At 41.6% G+C, this 24,407-nt stretch overlaps 1 protein-coding gene across 1 annotated transcript in view; it reads left to right on the forward strand.

Moving 5' to 3' along the window:
* Nucleotides 1–24,407, forward strand: part of CLCA2 (chloride channel accessory 2) — a 45,483-nt gene that overhangs the window by 16,204 nt on the left and 4,872 nt on the right. The window contains exons 4-12 of the mRNA XM_070403401.1: nt 786–894; nt 1,870–2,029; nt 4,440–4,667; nt 9,842–10,072; nt 11,137–11,314; nt 12,135–12,241; nt 15,543–15,767; nt 18,395–18,665; nt 21,457–21,630. Coding sequence (XP_070259502.1) covers nt 786–894; nt 1,870–2,029; nt 4,440–4,667; nt 9,842–10,072; nt 11,137–11,314; nt 12,135–12,241; nt 15,543–15,767; nt 18,395–18,665; nt 21,457–21,630 — 1,683 coding nt within the window. The remainder of the gene's footprint in view (nt 1–785; nt 895–1,869; nt 2,030–4,439; nt 4,668–9,841; nt 10,073–11,136; nt 11,315–12,134; nt 12,242–15,542; nt 15,768–18,394; nt 18,666–21,456; nt 21,631–24,407) is intronic.

Genomic DNA, 24,407 nt, shown 5'->3' on the forward strand with positions numbered 1-24,407 from the left:
CAAGGATATTTCTTGCATTGATTTTTTTTTTTTTAGAGAGAGTGGAAGGGAGGAAAAGAGAGAGAGAGAGAGAGAGAAACATTGATGTGAGAGAGTCATATCAATTGGTTGCCTCCCACACACGCCCCAACTTATGCAGGGGTTGGAATCTGCAACCCAGGTACATGCCCTTGACTGGGAGTCAAACCCGAAAACCTTCTGTGTGCAGGCCGACACTCTAACCACCAAGTAACATCAGCCAGGGGTGGAATCTCTTTTATAAGGTCACTAATCAATTATGGGGTTCCACCCTCATGATCTAATGACCCCCAAAAGGCCCCTACCTCCTAATACCATCACATTGGGGATTAGGATTTCAACATCTGAATTTTGTTGGCACGTAAACGTTCAGTTCATTGCACTTAAATATGCTTCTTTTCTTTTCCCCAAATCCTGACGTTATAGGCCTATATGAATCTCAATAGAAGCCTGTTAGGCAGCTTCATTGAGGAAATGAGAAGATGTAGGACTGCTCACTAGTTTCAAATAGATGTACCAGCAAATCACCGGTTTGCATTTATGGGACTAGACATATGGGACTCTGCCTCTTTTAAGGTGGTGGGGGCTGGTGGGGGGGTAAAGGAGAGGTGATGAGAATGGGGTGAGAAAGATGAAAGTAGAAGAGAGAATTGTACTTCAACCCTTTGGAATGAGTACACATAGTCAAGTACTGTTACATCTTCACTGATTAGCAAGTCCATTGCTGAGATTTTAGGAACTCAAAACAAAAGCTCTCTCGTCCACAGGCAGAGTGTTTGTCCACGAATGGGCCCATCTCCGTTGGGGTGTGTTTGATGAATATAACAATGAAAAACCTATCTACATAAATGGGCAAAATCAAATTGAAGTAACAAGGTTAGTAATTTTCTCATGCTAAAAATTCAGTTTATTTATTTTTTACTCTACAGTTAAGTTTATAATGGCAGCTAAAACTTAATTGACAATTTTCAGTTTTGTAATGTTATTACATTTTTTAAATGCTTACATGACTCAAATATCCAAAAGTGATATTCTTAGATATCTCACACCCACCATTGTCTTTATCCTGTGCTCTCTCATTCCCTTTAGATAACCATTTTTATTAGTTTCTTATTTTTTCATGATTTCTCTAGAAGATTTTTTTAAAATGTGTATTTTCTTCATTCTTTTTTTAAAATTACATAGTGTTTTATTATGTGGATGTAACACAATTTTTCAGTCACTCTCATATTGTACAAGTGGGTTGTTCCCAATCTTTTACTACCAATATTACTACAGGTGATAATGCTATATATGTGCCATTTCTCATGTATGCAGGCCAATCTGTATATGCATTAAATAACTTCCAAGAATTACTGACTCAAAGGGTACACCGAGCTGTAATTTTGGTAGGTGTTGACTGATTCCTCTCCTAAAAGTTGTATTGTTTTTCACTCCCTTCAACGATTTGAGATTACCTATTTAGGAAGGAATCCTTTCAAATATCATTACGTGTCTACTCTCTTCTTCCTCTGAGGTCCAATGGCAATGAGCTCAAAGGAGCCCTGACTTGGGATACTGTCTCTCATGCTCTTCCGTGGACTTCCAAAAGTTCACGTTGATTTCCTGGTAACTTTTGCTTTGACCTTGTTTAGTTGGTAAAGCCCTTGGCAATACAAAACCTCTCATCAAGATCAAATTCTTTAAAATAAAGTGGAGGCCATTTCTAAATTGAACTTTAATAGAGCAGTTTTAAAAATATTTTATGTGTTTTTAGCAAGCTACAGTCTTTGTAACTCATTATTATATAAGCTAGTGAAGAAGAAACACAAGTATTTCTAAAATAGACCTAATTTTTCTTTCTATTTTTAGGTGCTCATCTGACATCACGGGCATGTTTGTGTGTGAAAAAGGCCCTTGCCCCCAAGAGAACTGTATTACCAGTGAGCTTTTCCAAGGAGGTTGCATGTTTTTATACAATAGCACACAGAATGCAGCAGCATCAATAATGTTCATGCAAAGTCTATCTTCTGTAAGTATGGCCTTGGAATGACACACTTCTACAAGATCTCATCTCTCCCCAAGGCAGACTGATATGTTTTAAACATTTAAACAAAAAATATAAGATTCACTATTTTTTTAGAGCTTGGGGGACCATAGAGTTTATCTACTTTTTATTTTACAGATTATAAAGTAATTGAGACCGAAAAGATGGTCACCAAAAATAGATTCCTTAAGAAAAGTGATTATTGGCTTTCCAGAGAAGGTGTTTTAACAATGGGAGCCTTATAAACCTAAAAAATAAATTGCTCACATAGTGGTGTTCCTGTATCTTTTCACAGGAAGTTGTACTGGGTTAATGAGGGATATAACACAGGATCGCTGCTGTCATTTGAGGTAGCAATCCACTCCTATTTTAATTGCACTAATTATCTTTCCATTGTTTCACATAGTCTAGAACAGCGGTTCTCAACCTGTGGGTTGCGACCCCTTTGGTGGTCGAACGACCCTTTCACAGGGGTAGCCTAAGACCATCCTGCATATCAGATATTTACATTATGATTCATAACAGTAGCAACATTACAGTTATGAAGTAGCAACGAAAATAATTTTATGGTTGGGTCACAACATGAGGAACTGTATTTAAAGGGCCAGAAGGTTGAGAACCACTAGTCTAGAACTTAAAAAGAAAATTCAGGTTCTACTAAGGGAAGTCAACTAACCCCTGGCTTTGCAGGTTGGGAAACTCAACCTTGTCATCATTACACACCAACTGGCAAGAGTCTAGTGTATAAATCCAGAATACCAATTTAAAAATTATTTTAAAAGAGTACTCTGGCCGAAACTGGTTTGGCTCAGTGGATAGAGCGTCGGCCTGTGGACTGAAAGGTCCCAGGTTCGATTCCAGTCAAGGGCATGTATCTGGGTTGCAGGCACATCCCCAGTAGGAGATGTGCAGGAGCCAGCTGATCGATGTTTCTAACTCTCTATCTCTCTCCCTTCCTCTCTGTAAAAAATCAATAAAATATATTTAAAAAAAAAAAAAAAAAAAAGAGTACTCTGCCATGGGCATCCAATATTTGCCTCCTTAGTCCAGTCCATTTTCTCTCTGAAGGAAGTAGCATGGAACAGTCAATTCCTCACCAGAAGCCTGCTGTGAGAGCTTCGAATCAGAAAGGAGGGACTTAGGTGATACAGGGGTTCAGTGGCATCAGCCTTCCTGACCAGATGTATCTATCCATCTTCACAAAAACCTGAAGGTCCTGTCTGTGAGTCATCTCTGCTCCACGGAGTTTAAAGCACCGTGGGCATGCGTCTCTGTAAAGTTGACTGTTCCCACAGCCAACCAATACCCCTTGGATTGACACACTGATTTTCAGATAACTTTTTTCTTCAGTCTGGTTTTAGTCAAGATGAAGTCATTCCTTAAATTTGAAGTATTTTTGTGTGATCTCATTACGTTTTTAATTTATAGCTTTAGTGTATGAAGCCAATCTAATTACATGTATTTCACCCACATTGATGTCACTAGACACTGTCCTTGTGATCCTTTGAAAGATCGACGCATTAATACCTAGTCAGATAAGCTTTTCAATCACCTAACCACAGTCATGAAACAGAGTTAAAAACAAGTAACAACAAAGAAAGTAGGCTCTACTCCTGTCTCCCCATTCCACTAAGAAACTTGTGTTCTTATGCAATTATTAACCCTTTGAAGCTTCCATTTCCTCTTCTATGGAATTAGAACTGGGATGAAGAGATTCTTCTGGCTGTAAGTGTCCCTGGTTCCATTAACAGGAAGCAGCCATTCTTTGTAGGAATATAGCCATTGGGAATAGATGGTAACACATTACTTTAAAATGCAAACCACACCTTTACAGGGTTGTTGACACAGGCCTACTATTATTAGATGAATTCTACCTATATTTCCAAATAAGGAGAAAGATCAGGAAGTAGATTTAGATTGGTTTTCTCCTTATCCTGTTTTTACAGAGATCAATATTTGAACTAGGTCAATATATGTATGTTGACTGATCCATAAAGGAGCAGTAGTCATTAAATATGATTTCAAGAAATAAGCTGACCAAGATATCATCTCCAGGGGTGTTTTCTTTAACATAATATCACGCTAAGGAAGGTGGAAGATTGTTTTGTTTTATTTAGATTAAGATATATATATGTGGTCTGCTCTCTGTTATCCAAGTGCAAATAAACTATAACAGAGCTTGATCTCGGTACAAGGGTGTCAGTATTTCAAGCAAAGGGTGCCAAAGGTTAGGTGTATATTTGGTCAGTTTTGAAGTAAAGAAGGACATTACTGTGGCACTTCTTCCCCATGTTTCAGCTCGCCTTCCCTTTTACCTTTAGTTGCTTGAACACGAGCAGCAGGTCTAGCATGACAGAAGAGCTTTACTCTCTCACAGGCTTTGCTCTTCTTCCAGGTGGTTGAATTCTGCAATGCGAGTACCCACAACCAAGAAGCTCCAAACCGACAGAACCAAATGTGCAGCCTCAGAAGTACGTGGGATGTAATCTCAGACTCCACTGACTTTCACCACAGCTCTCCCATGAATGGGACCGAGCTTCTGCCTCCGCCCACCTTCTCCCTTGTCCAGGCGGGGGACAAAGTGGTCTGTTTAGTGCTGGATGTGTCCAGCAAGATGGCAGAGGTAACATTCTTGAACCACAATGGTTGTAAAACATTCATCATTTTTTCCTATCAGTTCTTAATTCTTTTTTTATTTTCAAAGGCTAAGGGCAGAGGAGGGAGAGGCCAAAAGTTTGGAATAGTCATAGACATCATCTTTTCTTGGGGGCAGGAGGAACAAATTCAGAATGTATCCCAGAAATTGAGATAATGCAGATAAATGAAATATATAGGTAATTCCTAACCTTTATTTTTATTACTAACTGCAACATTTTCCCACCAAGACCCTTTTCCAAAACTCTTACATGTAATGAAAGGATCTGGTCTGTCCACATTCCACTCACTAGGCAAGATCCTTGGTGGAGGCAAGAGACTGTGAATTGGCAGGGAATGTGCATATCCATTATGTGTACATTTTCCATGTCACTGTGGACAGAAAACCGTATCTCAGTTGTCTGACAATCTAGCAGCCCTCCAGAAACCCACTCTCCAAAGCGCCACAACTCTCAGATACTGGTTTACGTCTTAGTCTCTGAAACCAAGCCTGAAACATCTACTACCTACCCTTTTGCAGAAAATGCCCACTGACCTCTGATCTATGTTCTTTTTTTTTTTAATTAAATTTTTATTGTTCAGATTACATTTGTTCCTCTTCCCCCCCCCATAACTCCCCTCCTTCCAGTTCCCGCCCCACCCTCCGCCCTCACTCCCCACCCACTGTCCTCATCCATAGGTGCACGATTTTTGTCCAGTCTCTTCCCGAATCTCCCACACCCCTTCCCCCCCCAAGAATAGTCAGTCCATTCCCTTTCTATGTCCCTGATTCATTATAATCACCAGTTCATACTGTACATCAGATTATTTATTCACTTGATTCTTAGATTCACTTGTTGATAGATGCATGTTTGTTGTTCACAATTTGTATCTTTACCTTTTTCTTCTTCCTCTTCTTAAAGGATACCTTTCAGCATTTCGTATAATACTGGTTTAGTGGTGATGAACTCCTTTAGCTTTTCCTTATCTGTGAAGCTCTTTATCTGACCTTCAATTCTGAATGATAGCTTTGCTGGATAAAGTAATCTTGGTTGTAGGTTCTTGGTATTCAGCACTTTGAATATTTCTTGCCATTCCCTTCTGGCCTGCAAAGTTTCTGTTGAGAAATCATCTGACAGTCGTATGGGTATTCCCTTGTAGGTAATTGAGCCTCTTTCTCTTGCTGCTTTTAAGATTCTTTGTCTTTTGCTCTTGGCATTTTAATTATGATGTGTCTTGGTGTGGTCCTCTTTGGATTCCTTTTGTTTGGGGTTCTCTGCGCTTCTTGGACCTGTAAGTCCATTTCTTTCACCAGGTGGGGGAAGTTTTCTGCCATTATTTCTTCAAATAGGTTTTCAATATCTTGCTGTCTCTCATCTTCTGGCACCCCAATAATTCTGATATTAGTCCGCTTGAAACTGTCCCAGAGGCTCCTTACACTATCTTCACACTTTCGGATTCTTTTTTCATTTTGCTTTTCCAGTTGGGTGTTTTTTGTCAAATCTTTGGTTTGATTCTTGTGCTCCTCTGGTCTGCTATTGGGTATAATATTCTTTATTTCAGTCCGTGTATGCTTACTTTCTAATTTCTTTATCGTAGCATCGAGGGTCTCATTAGTTTTCGTGAGGCTCTGCTCAAGTTTATAGCAAGCCCTCAAAATTGCGATTTTTAGCTCCATATCCTCCATTTCTGTCATGTTTTTTTGTCTCCGCATCTTTTATGCTTTCTTGGTGCACCCCCTTGTGGTCTTTGTGCGCAGTCTTGTTCTAGCCAAGCCTTAATTGTTGTAGTTAACACTAGAGGGATTTGACCACCAGGCCGACTGGCTGTAGGAATCACCTGTGTGGAAAACTTCAGTCCTCTGGGGAGGCGCTAGTCCAGCCTTTGCCTGAGGTGATCGGCAAATGGCTCTGTGCAGGGCTTGGGCAGGGCAGGATCAACAGGGCGGGGGGAGGGAGCAGCTATGGCTGCTCTCAGTCCGTCTCCAGGGGCTCTGCCTCTCTGTCCCAGCAACCGCTGCAAACCTCGGAGGGACCGTAGCCAGACAGTCCCGCTTCTCCCGTTTGAGTCTGGGTCCCTAGAGACTCGCCCGGATCTGTAGCCCAGAGTCTGAGACTCACTCCTGATTGAAAACGACAACCGCACCCTCAGCCACCAGCCCGCTTTGTGCACGCACCGCCGCACCACCGTACCTTTAAATTTTCCACACTGCGCCTCCTCTGAGCCTCGTAATGCTGTTGTTTTTCCTTCTAGTTGAAGAGTCTCTCCTCAGCCAGCCTTCCTGTGGTTCTGGTTGATGTCCGTTCAGTCTTTTAGTTGTATTTTTGAAGTGGTTGTTCGAGGCAGCAAACTCCGGTGTTTACCTATGCCGCCATCTTGGTTTCTCCCCCTGATCTATGTTCTTGAGGTCATTTCTGCTCTTTATATACCTGTATGGGTCTGGTACACATCTCTTCCAACTGTGCATTCAGTGACATCACATGGACAGCTTGACATCAGCCTTAGTGGGAGTATTTACTCCACAGAAATTGTCAACTGCAACAAATCAGGGTTTTCCACTTTCTCTCTTCTTCTTCTTCTTCTTCTTCTTCTTCTTCTTCTTCTTCTTCTTCTTCTTCTTCTTCTTCTTCTTTTCCTTCTTCTTCTTCTTCTTCTTCTTCTTCTTCTCTCTCTATCCTCTCTCTCTCTCTCTCTCTCTCTCTCTCTCTCTCTCTCTCTCACACACACACACACACCAGAAAACCAGTTTTTAAACATTTACAGCAAACCACTATCTACTTCATAGGGTTGTTGAGATGAAATAAATAAGATAATATTAAGTTTTTGGTTCATAACTGGTAGTTATTATTTTATAATAATATTTGTCCTAAGGGAGAGTTTATCCTCTTTTATTGTCTGAATCAGCAGTCCTAGAAAATTTGTCTTTCCTGGCTGGTCTCTGAAATATTAGGAACACCACTAATACATTCAGCTTCTAGGTAATTTTGCAATCTTGCCTACTTGTAGTTTGACAAGGGCACATTCTTCTCAAATATGGTCTCAGGGTAATTTATATCAGCTATCTGCCTGTGTTGAGTAAGCATGGATTTAGTGAAAGGAAAGATAGTTGTACTTGAAAGAAGCAGATGAGAAATAAGCCTGAAGTAACAAACTCATGGGAAAGCCAACTTCCCTTCCTTTTCCTTATAACACTGTCATTGATATTAATTTACTTACCAGGGGCCTAAACCATGCTGGCTTGGGGGATACAGAAATGACAGGATAGTGTCTCTGCTTTGAAATACAACGTGGTGAGGGAGACATGACACGAGTGTGGATAAATACAACTGAGTATGATGAAGCTCCACAGAGTTGCGAAGCAGCATCTAGTTCTGTAGAAAAAAGGGACTGAGGAAGACTTCACTGAGCAAGGGAACTTAGCGTTGAACCTTGAAGGATGTGAAAGTACCTGCTGGGTTGGGTGAAGTGAGGGAGGTGAGGGAAGAGTACATTCCAAGGTAGGGAAGAGTATGTGCAATGACTGAGAGGCAAAATTAGACGGATTTGTTCAGGGAAGGTGTATCAACTAGTATGGCTATAACTGACATTGGGTGGCTCTAAGGAATTGGCAGATAGGATGGAGATACGGAATGAATTTGAGAGAAACTGAAGACATCGAGTTGATAGGACATGGTCAGGGATGTGGGGGCTGGCTGGTAACAGGGACAATAAAAGAGAGCTCCAGCTTGCTAGTTTAACTTGTTAGGAGTAGAAGGCATAATTGAGAAGAATGAGATGATGACTGTCATGTGAGCAAGAGCAAATTTACTAAGCGGTTACTATGTATCCATTTTGCAGATAGAAACCTGAAGCTAAAAAAAAAAATAAGTAATTTCTCTCTAGTCACATAGTTAGCAAAAGCTGAAGGCAAGTCCTTGTTTTATCCACTCTACCAACTTACCTCTCAGTATTGTAAGAGAAATAATAGTTGGGAAAGAAGGCAATGAAGTCAAAGTGTGTAGAGTTTGAGATACCTGTGGGACATTAAATTGGTGATGTTTCCTAAGCAGTGCAAAGTGCAGGTACAGATGTTGAGAGAGATGCCTGGGTTCTAGATGGAGACCATGGTTATCACTGAACAAGGTTATCACTGTGGTCACCGAAGCTCAGCTTCCAGTTCACAGCCATCAAAACAAGTGACCCTAATGAATTAATCAGCATCATCACCTGCCCCAGACTGATCACTAATATTACTTTATACTTGGTTAGTAGTTCAAGGAGTAACTGTACAGTCTTACACATATCTCAGTTGATCCTCACAGCAATTCTATTTTATTAAGTAAGAAATATATTATTACTAGAGGCCTGGTGCATGAAATCCATGCACGGCGGCAGGGTGAGTGGTCCCTCAGCCTGGCTTGCACCCTCTCCAATCCGGGACCCCTGCAGAATCAGGCCTAAACCAGCAGTCAGACATTGCTGCAACAAGCAGCAATCCAGGACCACTGGCTCCTAACCGCTTGCCTGCCTGCCTGCCTGATTGCCCTTAACTGCCCTCCCCTGCCAGCCTGATCATCCCTAACTGCCCTCCCCTGCTGGTCTGATTGCCCCTAACTGCCCTCCCCTTCCGGCCTGATCACCCCTAACCACCTTTGCCTTGGCCCCCGCCACTGTGGCTTTGTCCAGAAGGATGTCCAGAAGATGTCCAGTATAACTAGCATGTTACGCTTTTATTAGTATAGATTCCCACTTTACAGATGATGTGCCCAGGCTAAGATGAACACTATAACAGAAGTTAGTGCCAGGATAGGTACTTCTGAGTGCCACTCTCCTCTTCTTTGCAATATTTTCTCTTACCCAGATTGAATTTTAAAAGAAAGAGCTGAGTTTTAAAAGAATTCTGAGTTGGAGAGAAATAGTGAGAATGTGTATTCTGAGAGAGTGGTAACTATGAACAGCTTGTCAGGGACAGTCCCAAACCAATCTCTTCTCCCAGAAAAGCATCCATTTTTGAGCCTGCAGTTAATCTAACGATATTCTAGCATGGTGTCACTCTTTACAACTCAAAAAACTTGCAAATCAAAACCCTAAAGAATTAGCAGAGATCTTTGCTTATTAGGTAACTTAATCATACTTTTGTTTACCAACCAAATGTTGTTACCTTTTTTCCTTTTGGGGACATAGGCTGACAGACTCCTTCGACTTCAACAAGCAGCAGAATTTTACTTGATGCAGATTGTTGAAAGTCATACCTTTGTGGGCATTGTCAGTTTCAACAGCAACGGGGAGATCAGAGCCCAGCTACACCAAATTAACAATGATGACGACCGAAAGCTGCTGGTTTCACATCTGCCTGCCACTGTGTCAGCTGACCCTGAAACCAGCATCTGCTCAGGGCTTAAGAGGGGATTTGAGGTACAGTACCCCAAGTCTGGGATCACTATCACATTCCTTTCCTTCGTTTTTTTATCCGATTTGGGGCAATCTGTTACAATGTGGTCATACAGCCTCACTATAGGAGAGCAATGATGGATCATCATTAAGGTCAGGAACCATGTCTTGTTCACCATTGTATTCTCTGTGCCTAACAAAGTACCTGACATGCAATAGTTGCTTAATAACTGCTCGTTGAAGGGAGGAGTGAATCAATGAAAAGAATGGCCCAGATGGGGAGACTTCAGCATCATCTGGAGACTTGCTGAAACTGTCCCTGTCAATTCTGGGACTATCCTAGCTGTGGCCAATCTTACCCTTGGGTTTTCTAGTCAAAATCAGCCTATCTGGCTCCTGCCTGCAGTCATACCAGACTTCAAGCATATACAACTCAAGAACAGAGATATGTTTCAGGAATGTTAGAGTTCATCTAAATTAGCATAAGTTTGGATTCAGCGTCTGGGATGCAGCCATTAATCAAACATCTGGTATCAAGCAAGACAGATCAATTGCCATTGTTGCTGCCTATAGGCAAATGTTGCTCAACCTTGGCTGCCCATTGAAATCACTTGGGAATTAAATCCTGATGCCGAGGTCTCATCTCCAGAGAGTCTGATTTAATTGATCAGGGGTGTGGCCAGGCCACTAAAAATGTTAAAGCTCCCCATCTGATTCTAATGTGAGCCATAGTTGAGAACCACTGTTCTAGGGCCCTATTGGTCACTCACTGGCTCTCAAAGGCCAGATCTCACACGGTCAAGTTCCCTCATATCCTCCATGGGGCACTCTATTCTGAACTAGTGGCACATCATGGTGACTGGAACAGAAGAGTCCCTGAGCACAAGCACACGGGCAAGGGTGTGTAGGATGACAGGTGCTGTGATGGGGTGGTGAGGACTAAATGGGGATGAGCATGGAGTGCAGGAGCTACAGAGGACCTCAGAGAGGCATATGCCCACTGGTGGGGAATTTCAGGATGAATTTTTCTCCTCAATAAGACAATTTGAATTGCATTTCCTTCCGAATGACCGATACTCCATGTTCAGGTGGCTGAAAAACTGAATGGAAAAGCCTATGGCTCTGTGTTGATATTAGTGACCAGTGGACATGATGAGCATATCAGCAACTGCTTACTCACTGTGCTCAGCAGTGGTTCAACCATTCACACCATTGCCCTGGGTGCATCTGCGGACAAAAACCTGGAGGAACTTTCACATCTTACAGGTAAATAAATTCCTAAAAATTTATGTCTTAAAGCATTTCCTTTCAATTTGAATATTCAAAGCACAACAGTAAAACCAGATTATGCCAACAGAATACATGGCTGAATTGAAAAAAAATACAAACCGCTTTCTTAAGGAAAAATACACACGAATCGTTGCTAAAAGTTGCCTAAATTTTGCTGAATATTTTTTTTCCATTTTACTTGGAAGGTGACAATTATACTCATCCAATGAAAATATTTTTTATAATTTCTTAGTTAAACCAGCCTGAGCATGTATGATCATGGAACTAAAAACATGTTTAAGATGAAATGCACTGACTTCTATGATAAAGACATATTATATTGTAAGCCACATGTCTTTTTCTAAATGAGGCACAGAATCTTATCTTATATTCTTATATTCAGTGAAAATGGGTATGCTGACTTGAAAACTGAAAGTTACGTTTTACTGAATTACTTTTGAAAATGTTTTCAAAATGTAAATATAAATATATAGCAGTATAGATCACAATTAACCTAGATTATCCAGGAATTATATTCATTATAAGACTAATAAACATGTATTTATTGAGTTTTTACCATGTACGGAGTAGAGTTCTAGACCCTCATATTACATCTGTGGACAGAAGAGACAAAACCACCCCTCTGAGCTGCTCACTATGTGACTGTGAGGGCGCCATGCAAAGCAAATCAAGCACTGCTCCTAGCCCTCTCGAACCAACCCCCTTATGCACAGAAAAGTTGTTGGAAACGGCCTAAATTTTATTTTTGTATTCTGTTATACATTTTAAGAGTTAACATCCAAATCATGTATTTCAGGAGGTTTAAAGTTCTTTGTTCCAGATAAATCAACCTCCAATAGCATGATTGATGCTTTCAGTAGAATTTCCTCGGGAACTGGAGACATTTTTCAACAATGTATTCAGGTCAGAATCTCCTCAATGTTATACTTATAGCTGGTGCGGGGAGGCGGAGGGGAACAACGAAAATAGATGAATTGGGTTAATTGCCTCATTCACCTTATTTGAATATGTAATGAGCTTCCTGGCATCACCAGAGCCAGGCTTCATTTCTACCTGATGTCCGTACATCTCAGCCCTAGGAGTCATTTTCTGTAATTGCTTTTCAAGTTCTATAAGCAGAACTTGCTCCTTCCTCATGGCTCAAAATGGGGGTGAGGATGGGAATGCAGTGGAGGTAAGGCCCAGAAGAAAAATTAAAAATCATGTATTTAGTTTCAGTTCCATAATAACTTTCCATAAATCAGAATCCATTTTACTTTAGCTTATCCAAAAACTTCTTTGAAGCTCCTCTCTCATATAAAAAGTATCAACTATTCCATTAAATTCTAAAAATTCCTAAATATCTTTTTAACAACCACAGTTTATTTGATTTTGTTCACAAAAGCATCCTCTAATCAAGCTAATTTTTAAAGGGGCTCAAATTTTTCTTCTAAGTAGTTTAAAGATATTTTGAACATAACTGAACAAAATTTCATCTGCTGTTTCCTCACAGATGGTAAGTGAACCTGCCAAGTTAATGGCTTCACAGGAACAATGAAGTCAGTAAATTATTCCTAGAAAATTTTTAACATAATTATATGTACACAGTAGAGGCAATAACCATCATCCCATGATTAGAAGTGTAAAAGGGAGAGGGTGTTGGGGGTTATCTGTAATACTGTCAACAATAAAAAAAAAAATTTTAAAGAGAAGTGAAGAAAGGTGAATTATAAATGACAATATATATTAGACTGAAATTGGCTTTCTGAATGATCTTCCTACCTGTGATTTCCTCTTCGATAATTCTATATAATAAATGGTAATATGCAAATTGTCGCCTCGACTGGGAGTTCTACCAGAGTTAGACCAGGGGGTGGGGCCAGCCCGCCAACTGCCCAGGGCCCTTCCCCCTGACCAGCCCAGCCCTATCAGCCCCGATGGGTGCTGGTGGGCTGGACTCCACCTGTGCACGAATTTGTGCACCGGGCTTCTAGTATGAAATAAAAACAAATGTGTTAAAAAGTAACAAAATATTATTCATATGGCTCAAATCAAACTTATGTTCTCAAATTTGGCCACCTCTCCCCACTTGCTTTTGTCATTAGCCCCACTAGACTCTGAGCAGAAACCACATCTAACCTCCTTCAAGAGCTCAGGGCCCAGCACAGAATATGGTATAGAGGTCAGCAGTTCACAAACCCTTGTTAAACTGATTTTAGCAAATAGTCCACAATGTCTCTGCTGTCATTCACCAAAAAAAGTTTATATGTTTCCCAAGTTTGAGAATTTTACAGTGTTACCAATGTATTTATTGAATAAATAAAATTTTTCGAGGTTATTTATAAACTTGTATCCATTGTGAATAGACAAGGATTAAATGCTGTTGCGTGACACTTGTATTAACTGTAACAAAATATTTTACAACTACTGTACTTATATAATCTACACTAATAAAACAGAAACATGGTAATTGGCGTATGACCGCTACCCTTCCCATTGGCTAATCAGTGAGTATATGCAAATTAACTGTCAGCCAAGATGGCGGCCGGCAGCCAGGCAGCTGGAAGTGAACATGAGGCTTGCTGCAGTGAAGGAGGACTCCAACATTCCCCGCCTCACTTTCCGGCCTCTGAGCTACAACTCTAAGAAACTATATACTATGTTGCAAATAAGAAGATAAACAAAACACCAGAAACTGGCTTTCATTCAGCCGGGCTTTAGCAACATTGTATCGATGTTTTCATCGGCGAGGCCTCAGAGCTAAAGCTGGCCCAGAATAAAAAAAATAAAAAGAAAACAAGGAGCGGTTGGGAGCTTCAGTCACTCGCTTCCGGAAAACAGCCCTCAGCCCCTCAGCCAGACTGGCCAGGCACCCCAGTGGGGACCCCCACCCTGATCCAGGACACCCTTCAGGGCAAACCAGCCGGCCCCTACCCGTGCACCAGGCCTCTATCCTATATAGTAAAAGGGTAATATGCCTCCCGGCACCGGGATCAGCGGAGCAGCAAGGCTCCCGGCACTGGGATCAGCGTGACAGGGGGCAACGCCCAAACCCCCTGATCGCCCTGCAGCTCTGTGTGTGACAGGGGGTGGGGCCACAACCTCCCTATCCGCCCTGCTCTGTTCATGACAGGGGAAGGCGCCCCAACCCCCTGATCAGCCCTGCCCTGTGCCTGATAGGGGGGAGCTCCACAATCCCCTGATCGCCCTGCGACTCTGTGTTTGACAGGGTGCGGCGCACCAACCCCCTGATCAGCCCTGCTCTGTGTGTGACAGGGTAGAGCCATAACCTCTCCATCGGCCCTGCCCCGAGTATGACAGTTGTGGCGCCCCAACCCCCTGATCGGCCCTGCTCTGTGGGTGATAGACGGTGGCGCCCCAATCCCCCTCCACGGGCCTTGCTCTGTGTGTGACAGGGTAGAGCCATAACCTCCCCATTGGCCCTGCCCTGAGTGTGACAGGGTGCAGCGCCCCAACCCCCTGATCCACCCTGCTCTGTGTGTGACAGATGGTGGTGCCCCAACTCCCCTATCGGCCCTACTCTGTGAGTGACAGCGGGGAGCTCCTCAACCCCCTGATCAGCCCTGCTCTGTGTGTGACAGGGTACGGAGCCCCAACCCCCCTGATGGGCCCTGCTCTGTGTGTGACAGGGGGCAGCGCCCAACCCCCTGATTGGCCCTGCTCTGTGCGTGACAGGGGGTGGCGCCGCAACCTCCCCATCGACTCTGCCTTGAGTGTGACAGGGGGCGGTGCCCCAACCCCCCAATCAGCCCTACCCTGAGCGTGACTGAGGGTGGCATCGCAACCTCCCTATCCACCCTGCTCTGTGCATGACGGGGCGGCGCCCCAACTCCCCAATCGGCCCTGCTCTGAGCCTGACCAGGGGCTGCACTTAGGGATTGGGCCTGCCCTCTGCCACCCGGGAGCAGGCCTAAGCCAGCAGGTCGTTATCTCCTGAGGGGTCCCAGACTGCGAGAGGGCACAGGCCGGGCTGGGGGACCCCCCTCCCCCTGCCCCCCGAGTGCACAAATTTTTGTGCACCGGGCCTCTAGTATACTATATTTTGCTTTGGCAATAAATTTTACATGAAAAATTATTTATGTAAATATAAAACATGTCAGAATTAAGTAATTATTTTTTACTATTCACTTTTGTCACAAAAGAAAAAGATGGAATGATTATGCATACACTAGAAACCTTCATATATATGTATTCTTTTGAACAGCTTGAAAGTATGGGTGAGAATGTTAAACCTCACCATCAATTGAAAAGCACTGTGACTGTGGATAACAGTATGGGCAATGATACTACCTTTCTAGTCACATGGCAGACCAGTGGACCTCCTGACATTGAACTGTTTGAACCTAATGGGAGAAAATACTACACACATAACTTTACCATCAATCAAGCTTTGAGGACTGCTCGCCTCTGGATTCCAGGAACTGCTCAGGTAGGTGTTCTGAGCTTGTTCATAATGACAACATTTAGTCAAGTAAAACACTTTCAGTTGAATCACATAATTAAATGCATTGTGTAAAGGAAATCCTATTCTGATATAGCAAAATTTTACTTTAAATTTATGAGGGCATTTTGTGAATGCTAAAATTTTAAGGGGAACAATTAATGTATGTTCAAAACTTTAACAAAGGAAATTAGTATGTATGCAGTAAAAATAATTTATTTTTGCTTACTTCCTTCTTTACAAAATCTACATAGACAGATTTATCTGTGCACTTAGAAAAACCCTCTACTTAGAATTTATATTATGAATACATGCAATACATATTTTTAAGCACCTACTATGTGTTGAGTCTTGTTTTAGGTGCTTCATAATAAAATGCCATGATATGAATAAGAACAGGGTTCTCAGACATACAGGAGGGATATGCAGATGGGACGGGTGTGGGGGTGGGAGAATGCTTTTCGAAGTGAAAATATAAAAATGGAAATATGGAGGATAAAGGGGACAAAGGTGTGAATGACATTCTGAGCAGAGTGAACAGCACACAGAAAGGCTCAGAGAAAAGGAATATGGCTCTTCATGGAACTACAAGTCGTTCAATATGGATGAGCTACTGAGTAGCATGTAAGATGGGTATTTAGGGGGAGAAAAGTGGAGGGAGTGATGAGGCTAGAGCTAGACAGATAAACAGGAGGGGGCTCCGCAGGACAGTAAAGGGAGTAGGAGTTTGAAGGGAGTAGAAGTTTGAATTCTAAAGGCAAAGGGAAACCACTAAAGGTTCTAAGCAGGGTGGTGAATTGACCACAATTACTCTTGCACTAACTGAATGCAGCCCCCCCTCATAACTGGTGGCTCTCCCTCCCCCAGCCTCCCTGCCTCTAGGCTAGCATTCATCTCTCTATCAGGTGATCCTTCTGCATTGAAGCACTACCCAGGTCAAACCTGCCTCCTATTCAAAACTCTTTGGTGGTTTCAGGATAAAACTCATGTGGTTACTTTTATATACCAAGCCCTTCATATTCCGGCTTCTGCCCAAGTTTATCTCTTAACCCTTCTCCCAAACATCCTGTGTTCTGCTCCTACTTAACTTTTCTTCAAACTCATCATGTTCTGTACACACCTGTGCACAAGGGCCAGGAACACTTTACCTGCTTCTCACTGCCTTTGCCTGACCTCTTAGTCTGGATGAGGTGCCCTATAAGGCCTATAGCAGTGATTCCTAAAGTGGGCGCTACCGCCCCCTGGTGGGTGCTGCAGTGATCCAGGGGGGCGGTGATGGCCACAGGTGCATTTGTTTTAACTTTTTTTTGTATTACCTTTCTGAGTTCAATAAATAGTTTCATAATTTTAAACTTCAATGTTTCTAATTTACACCTTTCTTTACTATATTTTACGAAAAAGGTAGAAACATTAATACATATATCTTTCTGTTTAATTGCTATTAAAATTTTAAAAAAAATTAATTTCCAGGGGGTGCTGAGTAATATTTTTTCTGGAAAGGGGGCGGTAGGCCAAATAAGTTTGGGAACCACTGGCCTATAGGAACACACATATCACACCCAAAGAGAAGTTTCTGATGTGGAGTTTCCTGCTATGTATCTGTTACTAATTTTATGATTACAATAAGATAGGTAGGTAGATAGATACAGATGATCTTGATGCCTGAAATGTGACTTCCCTGGAAAATGGTAAAGCACATGGATCTCACAAAGAAGGCTGGGAGAGGTGTGGTGGCATCTGACCTTTCCACACTGAGTCACAGTCACACCCCAACCCATTGTTTCCTTTCTTGTTCCTCCTGCTCGATTGTGTGCCTTCTCCTACTTCCAGGGTTTAAGGAGCAGCAGCGGGAAAGAGAGGAAAAGGAGGATTTATGTACAGTTTAATCAAAAGAACAAATTTCTGCTACATTGCAGTTTAAGCTTTTTTTTTCAGACATTGTTTTCTATGTCTCCCCCACTCCCCCTCCCCCCCGTAGTTTAGACAACCAAAACAGGATGACATTTAGCAATATTTTTATAAGGTACTCAACAAAGATGTTATAGAATCCTGACCAATTAAAAAAGAGTATTCCTTTTCTTCATCCTTAATAGTGTATGTGAGCTTTGTTGCTTGAGATTTTGGGGTATGTTGAGGGTTTGGGGGAAGTGGAGGAAAGGTAGGATACTATTGCCTTTAGGAAAAGTTATCCACGTAAATCACAATTGTCTGCTTAATTTACTGTAATTTTCTCCCTTACCTAAAAGAAATAAAAACATTGACTATCCTTTTGGGTGGAGGGGCTCAGATTAATATTTGCAAAGTACTTTAAAGCTTTGAAACAATGTTATCATCTTCTAAAATGTGACTCAAGTTGTGTTCTCCTCCACAGACAAATTCAGGTTATAATTCCTTAAAGAGGTGCCGAGTAATGTAAATGGGTTGTGCTGTAAGAGCCATGTAAATACTGAATTTTAAGCAATATTACTATTCCTGACATTCGTTTGTGGTATGCTAGAAAATGCAACATCAATAAGATAAGAACAAAAAACTCTAGGCGCCTAGATTTATGGTTTAAAATGAAGGGTTTAACTTTTTCTTCACACCTGACAAAGCAGAACCCCTTTATTTTGCAGCCGGGGCCCTGGACTTACGCACTGAACAATACCCACCATTCTCTTCAGTCCTTGAAAGTGACAGTGACCTCTCGTGCCTCCCACTCGGCCGAGCCTCCTGCTACTGTGGAGGCCTTTGTAGAAAAAGACAGCACCTCTTTTCCCCACCCCGTGATGATCTATGCCAATGTGAGGAAGGGCTTTTACCCCATCCTCAACGCCACTGTAACTGCTACTATTGAGCCAGAGACTGAAGAGCCCATTACGCTGAAACTTCTTGATGATGGAGCAGGTAACAAGCAATGTCATGTCATTTCTCATGTGCTCAAGAGCTGCTGTGATGCTGCAGCATCCTTATCAAGCTCATCTTTAATATTCTTTCAGTTCAATCATTTTGCTCACCAAGTCTTATGAGGTTCTCAAATTCTCATAGCATCACTGATACACAAAATAGCTACAGGTTACATGTGCACAAGGAAAGCGAACGTGAACTTGGAAAAGAGAGTACCCATGAAGCTCTGCAGAGTGTCTGTGGGTGAGCAAACTGGTGGGAGAGTCGCTAGGTCCTGGCTTCCACCTGCCCAGTGACGCTGGCCACACTCAGTGAGGCCACACAGGAGCAGGTCCTGTGCTCTTGGCCCACATTCTGCCAAGACTCACCAGCTTCACTATTCACTGAACTCATCAGATTGAGCAATTAAAAGAGCAAATGGAAACCCAAGAAGGGGGATGCAATGACGGTGAATCCATTTTTCTCTCCTTGAACCCAATAGCGAGGAGAAAATTGCAAACTGAACTTGTGACCCACAAGATTACCCTGGACTTTCTTTAGCCAAGTAGCCGGGTCGATAAGAGGGCATGGCCAGTGCCTTTTGCACATGTGATTTGGTCACAAGAAGGCCAAGCCAGCAAGCCTAGTGGAATCCAGATAGAGATTTTGCCACTGCTGGGAAAATACAGTAAAGCAAAACAAAACCCGACTTTAAAGCACTCACTCCACACGGGGAGAGTCAGAGCTTCCTCCTCACACACAGACAGCATGGCTGGCAAACAGCAGCATCTGGGGCTCTTCCTGTTGAACTTTTCTGACCTCTAAAAACAAACTCCTTGGCTGTTTTATCTTTCCTGTTCTGTTTTGGGTTTTTTTCCTAAACTAAATTCTCAGAATGGCAATGGGCCTCAAAGTCTATGTTAGCAACCCCAAGTGTATGATCAACTAATAAAATCATTTTCCTTCCCTCTATTGTTTCAGAGAAAACCCATGAATATGTTGCCATGGCAATCTTGTATGCCATTTATGAAACAAACATTCATTGAAAGGATTTTAGTTCAAGTCTACCTCGGAGGGATACCAGAGAAGTCCTCTTGTTTTGTCCATTGGAATGGATCCAAATGACCTTGCATACCCTTGATTGCTTACCCTTGGCCACACCTTTCATTTTTTGTATGGAGTCCAAAATTGCACTTTGCAGAATGTTCCCACTTTGCCCAGCCTGCAGGCTGGCCTCCAGGAGAACGTTATCTTAGGAAAGATCACTTGAATAGACTCAATAGGCTTTAATATTTATTCCCTGGAACCATTTTATTTGATCTCTAAATTTATACTCTAATGAAAGAAACAATGAAAAAAGATTGTTTAGGCATTAATGTGTCAATTTAGATTTTTTTTCCTTAGCACACATGTATTGTCTAATACTTATTTTTATATTGGAAGTGGTATTTATCTGCTAAATAAAATCGATAAATAAACCACGGCTTAGAGAAATTTTCCATTATCATTTCTCAACAACGATAGGCCTTCTTCAGCATTAAATCACTAGTCAGTACACAAAACAATTTCTAAACCTACTATGATCATAAGTTGCTCAGCACTTTTTATTTTAATTAAATATATTCTTTCTTTTCTCGTGCTGAGGAGCAGCCCTTCCTCTGCCGTAGGGACTCTAGGACACTCACTTTAGTGAAGATGCAAAGCCAGAGTGCAGGCTGGGTGTGTGGTATGGGAACAGGACAAGCTGCTTGACCAGTGTGGCCTCTACACTTGCACAGGGAATGTGATCTGCACTTGGGCTGAGCTGTACCTCCCTGCTGCCCTGCAGTCTAAGCCTTCCTGCCATTCAGTCCCGGACTTGGTTTGGAACCGAACTGCTCCCTGAGGTTCCATACAAAAGGAGAGAAGTCTAGCACGGGCCAAGCTTTCAAGGTGTCTCCTGAAACAAGACAGCATTGGGTGGAACCAAACCCTGTCAAACACCAAGTCATTGAGCCCCTTCCAATCAGAACAGCAGTTCCATGTACCCTCTAATGAAAAAGTTAAATGATTTCACACTTTTAAAAATCAACTACAAATATTTTTTCAATCAGGAATATTTTTTTTTAATCAGGGCTTCAAGGATATTCATAAACTCCTTGAAATTATGTGAAAATATGCATATGTGCATGCATATTAATTTCCTGGGAACAGATCACTTTTATATTAAAAGGATCTATGACTGTAAACAAGCTTTAAAATATGTTTGGTTTCTGTGGGAAACTAGTATTATTCAGGGATAGGAAGGAGAGCTCTAAAGGTGATAATTAAATGCTTTCTTAGCACTAAAGCAGGTACAACTCATTTACCTTTAGAAAATAACTTTTCATAGGTTAAGGGACCACAGGGAGAAATTATGGAGCTATTAGATTTTTAATCACCTGATAATATCAAAAATAGTTATGACCATTACTATGGTCATAAGGGGAGTGAATCTTATTTCTTTTTTTAAACATATTTTTATTGATTTCAGAGAGTAAGGGAGAGGGAGAAAGAGAGATAGAAACATCAATGATGAGACAGAATCATCGATCAGGGCTGACTGTTGTATGCCCCCAACCCCCACCCCCCACCCCTCCTCCCCGCCTCCACTGGGGATTGAGTCTACAACCTGGTCATGTGCTCTTGACCCAAATCGTTCAGTCCTCAGGCCAACGCTCTATCCGTTGAGCCAAACCACTAGGGCCTGACTCTTATTTCTTAATGATTTAATTAAATATTAGTATTAAGCTGTGATGACATGTTGACATTGAGTTTTTTTATATACCTACAGGTGCTGATGTTATAAAAAATGATGGAATTTACTCGAGGTATTTTTTCTCCTTTGCTGTAAATGGTAGATATAGCTTGAAAGTGCATGTCAATCACTCTCCCAGCATAAGCACCCTAGGCCTCCACTCTTTTCCAGGGAGTCATGCTATGTATGTACCAGGTTACATAACCAATGGTAAGAATCATTAGCACTGCTATTTGAGTAACATCATGTAATATGTATATAACTGATAAGTGAGTGTGTGTGTGTGTGTGTGTGTGTGTGTTTGAGAGAGGAGGGGAAAAGAAGTGAAAGAAAAAGAGAGATGGAATTTCAAAACTTTATACTTAAGTCAGTGCATAAGTTGTTGACTATCTCTTTACTCTTCAAAGATTCATGGTAGTAGATTACAGGAAGGGAATAGGTAATTACCACAGATGTCTCCTACCTCCATTTTAGTCATTATTTTGAGCTCCTTCTTGTGACTGTTTCGTCAGAATTACTAACAGATAGAGAGATTTATTGAGTTTTCTCAGTTCCAGCTCCTGCATTTCCTCTACAGCAGTTTAGGCAAGAGAAAGAGGCACTTAGTAGTTAACAGTTAGAAGAGGGAAGCAAATAACCCAAACAATCCACACAGGAAATGAGTTCCTTAAAAAATAAGAGTTTGGATATTACAAATAACTGAGTGCTTCCTGAAGATGCTACGTCTTCCTTCAAGATAAAAGGGCCAAATAAATAGAAGATCCACATCTTTTCAACACCATTATTATAGTTCCTGATAGAAAACAGTGAATAAAGTATAACAAACAGAAATATACTACATTATTTTATAAAATAAATCTCAGAAACATTTCTAAGTGCTTTTATTTTCAAAACTGCAGAATGTTTACGAATACTTTTCATGTATTTTATCAGCTATAATGAATTATTTTGTATCTAAATATAATACTTCATTTCTAAATAGATATTCCCTCTTTCATTTATAAATCAAATATTTTTGAAGGCCTACCAGGTGATAGGCTCAGTCCTAGGATCTTGGGATAGCAGGTAGAATAAGACTTGATTCTATTCAAGGCATTTACAGGTTACTGACTGGTCTGAGAATCTTTTTAAAACTCATACTCTTACAGGATAAAAATATCATCATCTCGCATACAGTGAGATTAGAAAAGTAATATTCAACTGTGTTTTTATCTGTGTCCTTCATAAGGGCCATTAATAGCCTAGAAAGAAAAGTTAGGTTTCCCTCGGCACGCCTGCCATACACAATATTCACTTTATCAGCTATTTTTCAGGTGATGACCTTGAGCACACACTTCACTGAAAAGTGAAAGCTGCTGTTTACACCACCAAATCTCCAGACACAATAGCATCTACTCCTTTCCTCCTCCCCAAGGGCTGGCTCTGCCTCTTGTGTGCGCCCCTCATCCCTCTGAGCAGCAGTCAAGCATGATGTATTCCTTCCCATATTAAATACGTTTTGTTGGTCTCTCTTCAGCTACTGCCCACCTTTCTAGTCCCCATCGTCACGTTCCTTGAAGTAAACCTGCTGTCTATACTTTCTCACCTCCCATTTACCACTCTGTTCACTGCAACGACTTCCATTCGCATCACTCTCCTATTCAAATCATTCCACTGGCCTAGCTCTGGCCCTAGTCACCAATAACCTCCCTACTGTTAAATTCAAAGGACACAGTTCAATCCCCATTTTACCTGACTTTAGCAGTATCTGACACAACTGATTGATTTCTCCTTTGTCATTTCCTTGTTTCTCTGATAGTACACTCTCTTGATTACCTCTTATGCTCCCGAATTCTTTGCTGTGTGACTTTGGGCAAGTTACTTAGCTTCTGTGTACTTCAGTTTCATCATTAGTAAAAATGGGGGTAATAATTATACCCTCCTCATAGCATTGCTGGGAAAATCAAATATTTGATACACATCAGATACTTAGAAAAATGCCTGGCACATGGTAAGCCAGGCACTCAATAAATGCAATTTATCATTATAGTTGAAATTGTTATTAGATAACCTCATTAATCCATATAGCTTTAATAATATCTATAAGACTCTAACTTCCGAATTCATAACTTCTAAATTATTAAATCCAGTTAAAACCTCTTTGAGAGATTAAAATCCATCTCTAACTGACTGACATTTTCATTAGATGTTTTCCAGGAATCACAAACGTTGTAAAACTTACAGTTTTAGTCTCCTTCACTTTAGCCTGCTTCTCCTCCCAAGAAGCTCACTCCTTTTTGTTGTTTTGTTAATCCTCACCCGAGGGCATTTTCCCTTTGATTTTTTTTGAGAGAGAATAGAAAGGAGGGAGGTGGGAAGGGGGGAGAGAGAGAGAAACATAGATGTGAGAGAGACACACCGATGGTTATCTCCCACACATGCCCCTACCAGAGTCAGGGATTGAACCTGCAACCCAGGTATAGGCCCCAAACTGAGTCAAACCTGCAACCCTTGGGTGTGTGGGCCAACTCTGCAACCACTGAGCAACACTGGCCAGAGCCCAAGTAACTCACTTTAAAAACTGGGGGGTACTTTTTGTTGTTGTTGTTCACCAATTTTCTCTTTTGACAGATTCAAATCTACCACCAGCTTTTGCTGATTTCATCTCCAAAATACACCTCAAACTGCCTACTTCTTGCCTCCTCTCCACTGCTCTCGCCCAGCCCAACCTGCCATCTTTTCTCGTCTGGACTGTTGGCAATGGCTACCTCAGTGGCCTCTTTACTTGCTGTGCTTGAATCCATTCTCCACCGAGAGCAGCCAGAGGATACCTGTTAGACTCTCAACCTTCCTAATGCCGCGACCCTTTAATACAGCTCCTCATGTTGTGGTGACCCCCAACCATAAAATTATTTTGTTGCTACTTCATAACTGTAATTTTGCTACTGTTATGAATCGTAATGTAAATATCTGATATGCAGAATGTATTTTCATTGTTCGCGACCCAC

This window comes from Myotis yumanensis, unplaced genomic scaffold (genome assembly GCF_028538775.1).
Source record: "Myotis yumanensis isolate MYYU_CA2020_CCGP unplaced genomic scaffold, mMyoYum1.0.hap1 SCAF_2, whole genome shotgun sequence".
In the NCBI taxonomy this organism is placed as follows: Eukaryota; Metazoa; Chordata; class Mammalia; order Chiroptera; family Vespertilionidae; genus Myotis; species Myotis yumanensis.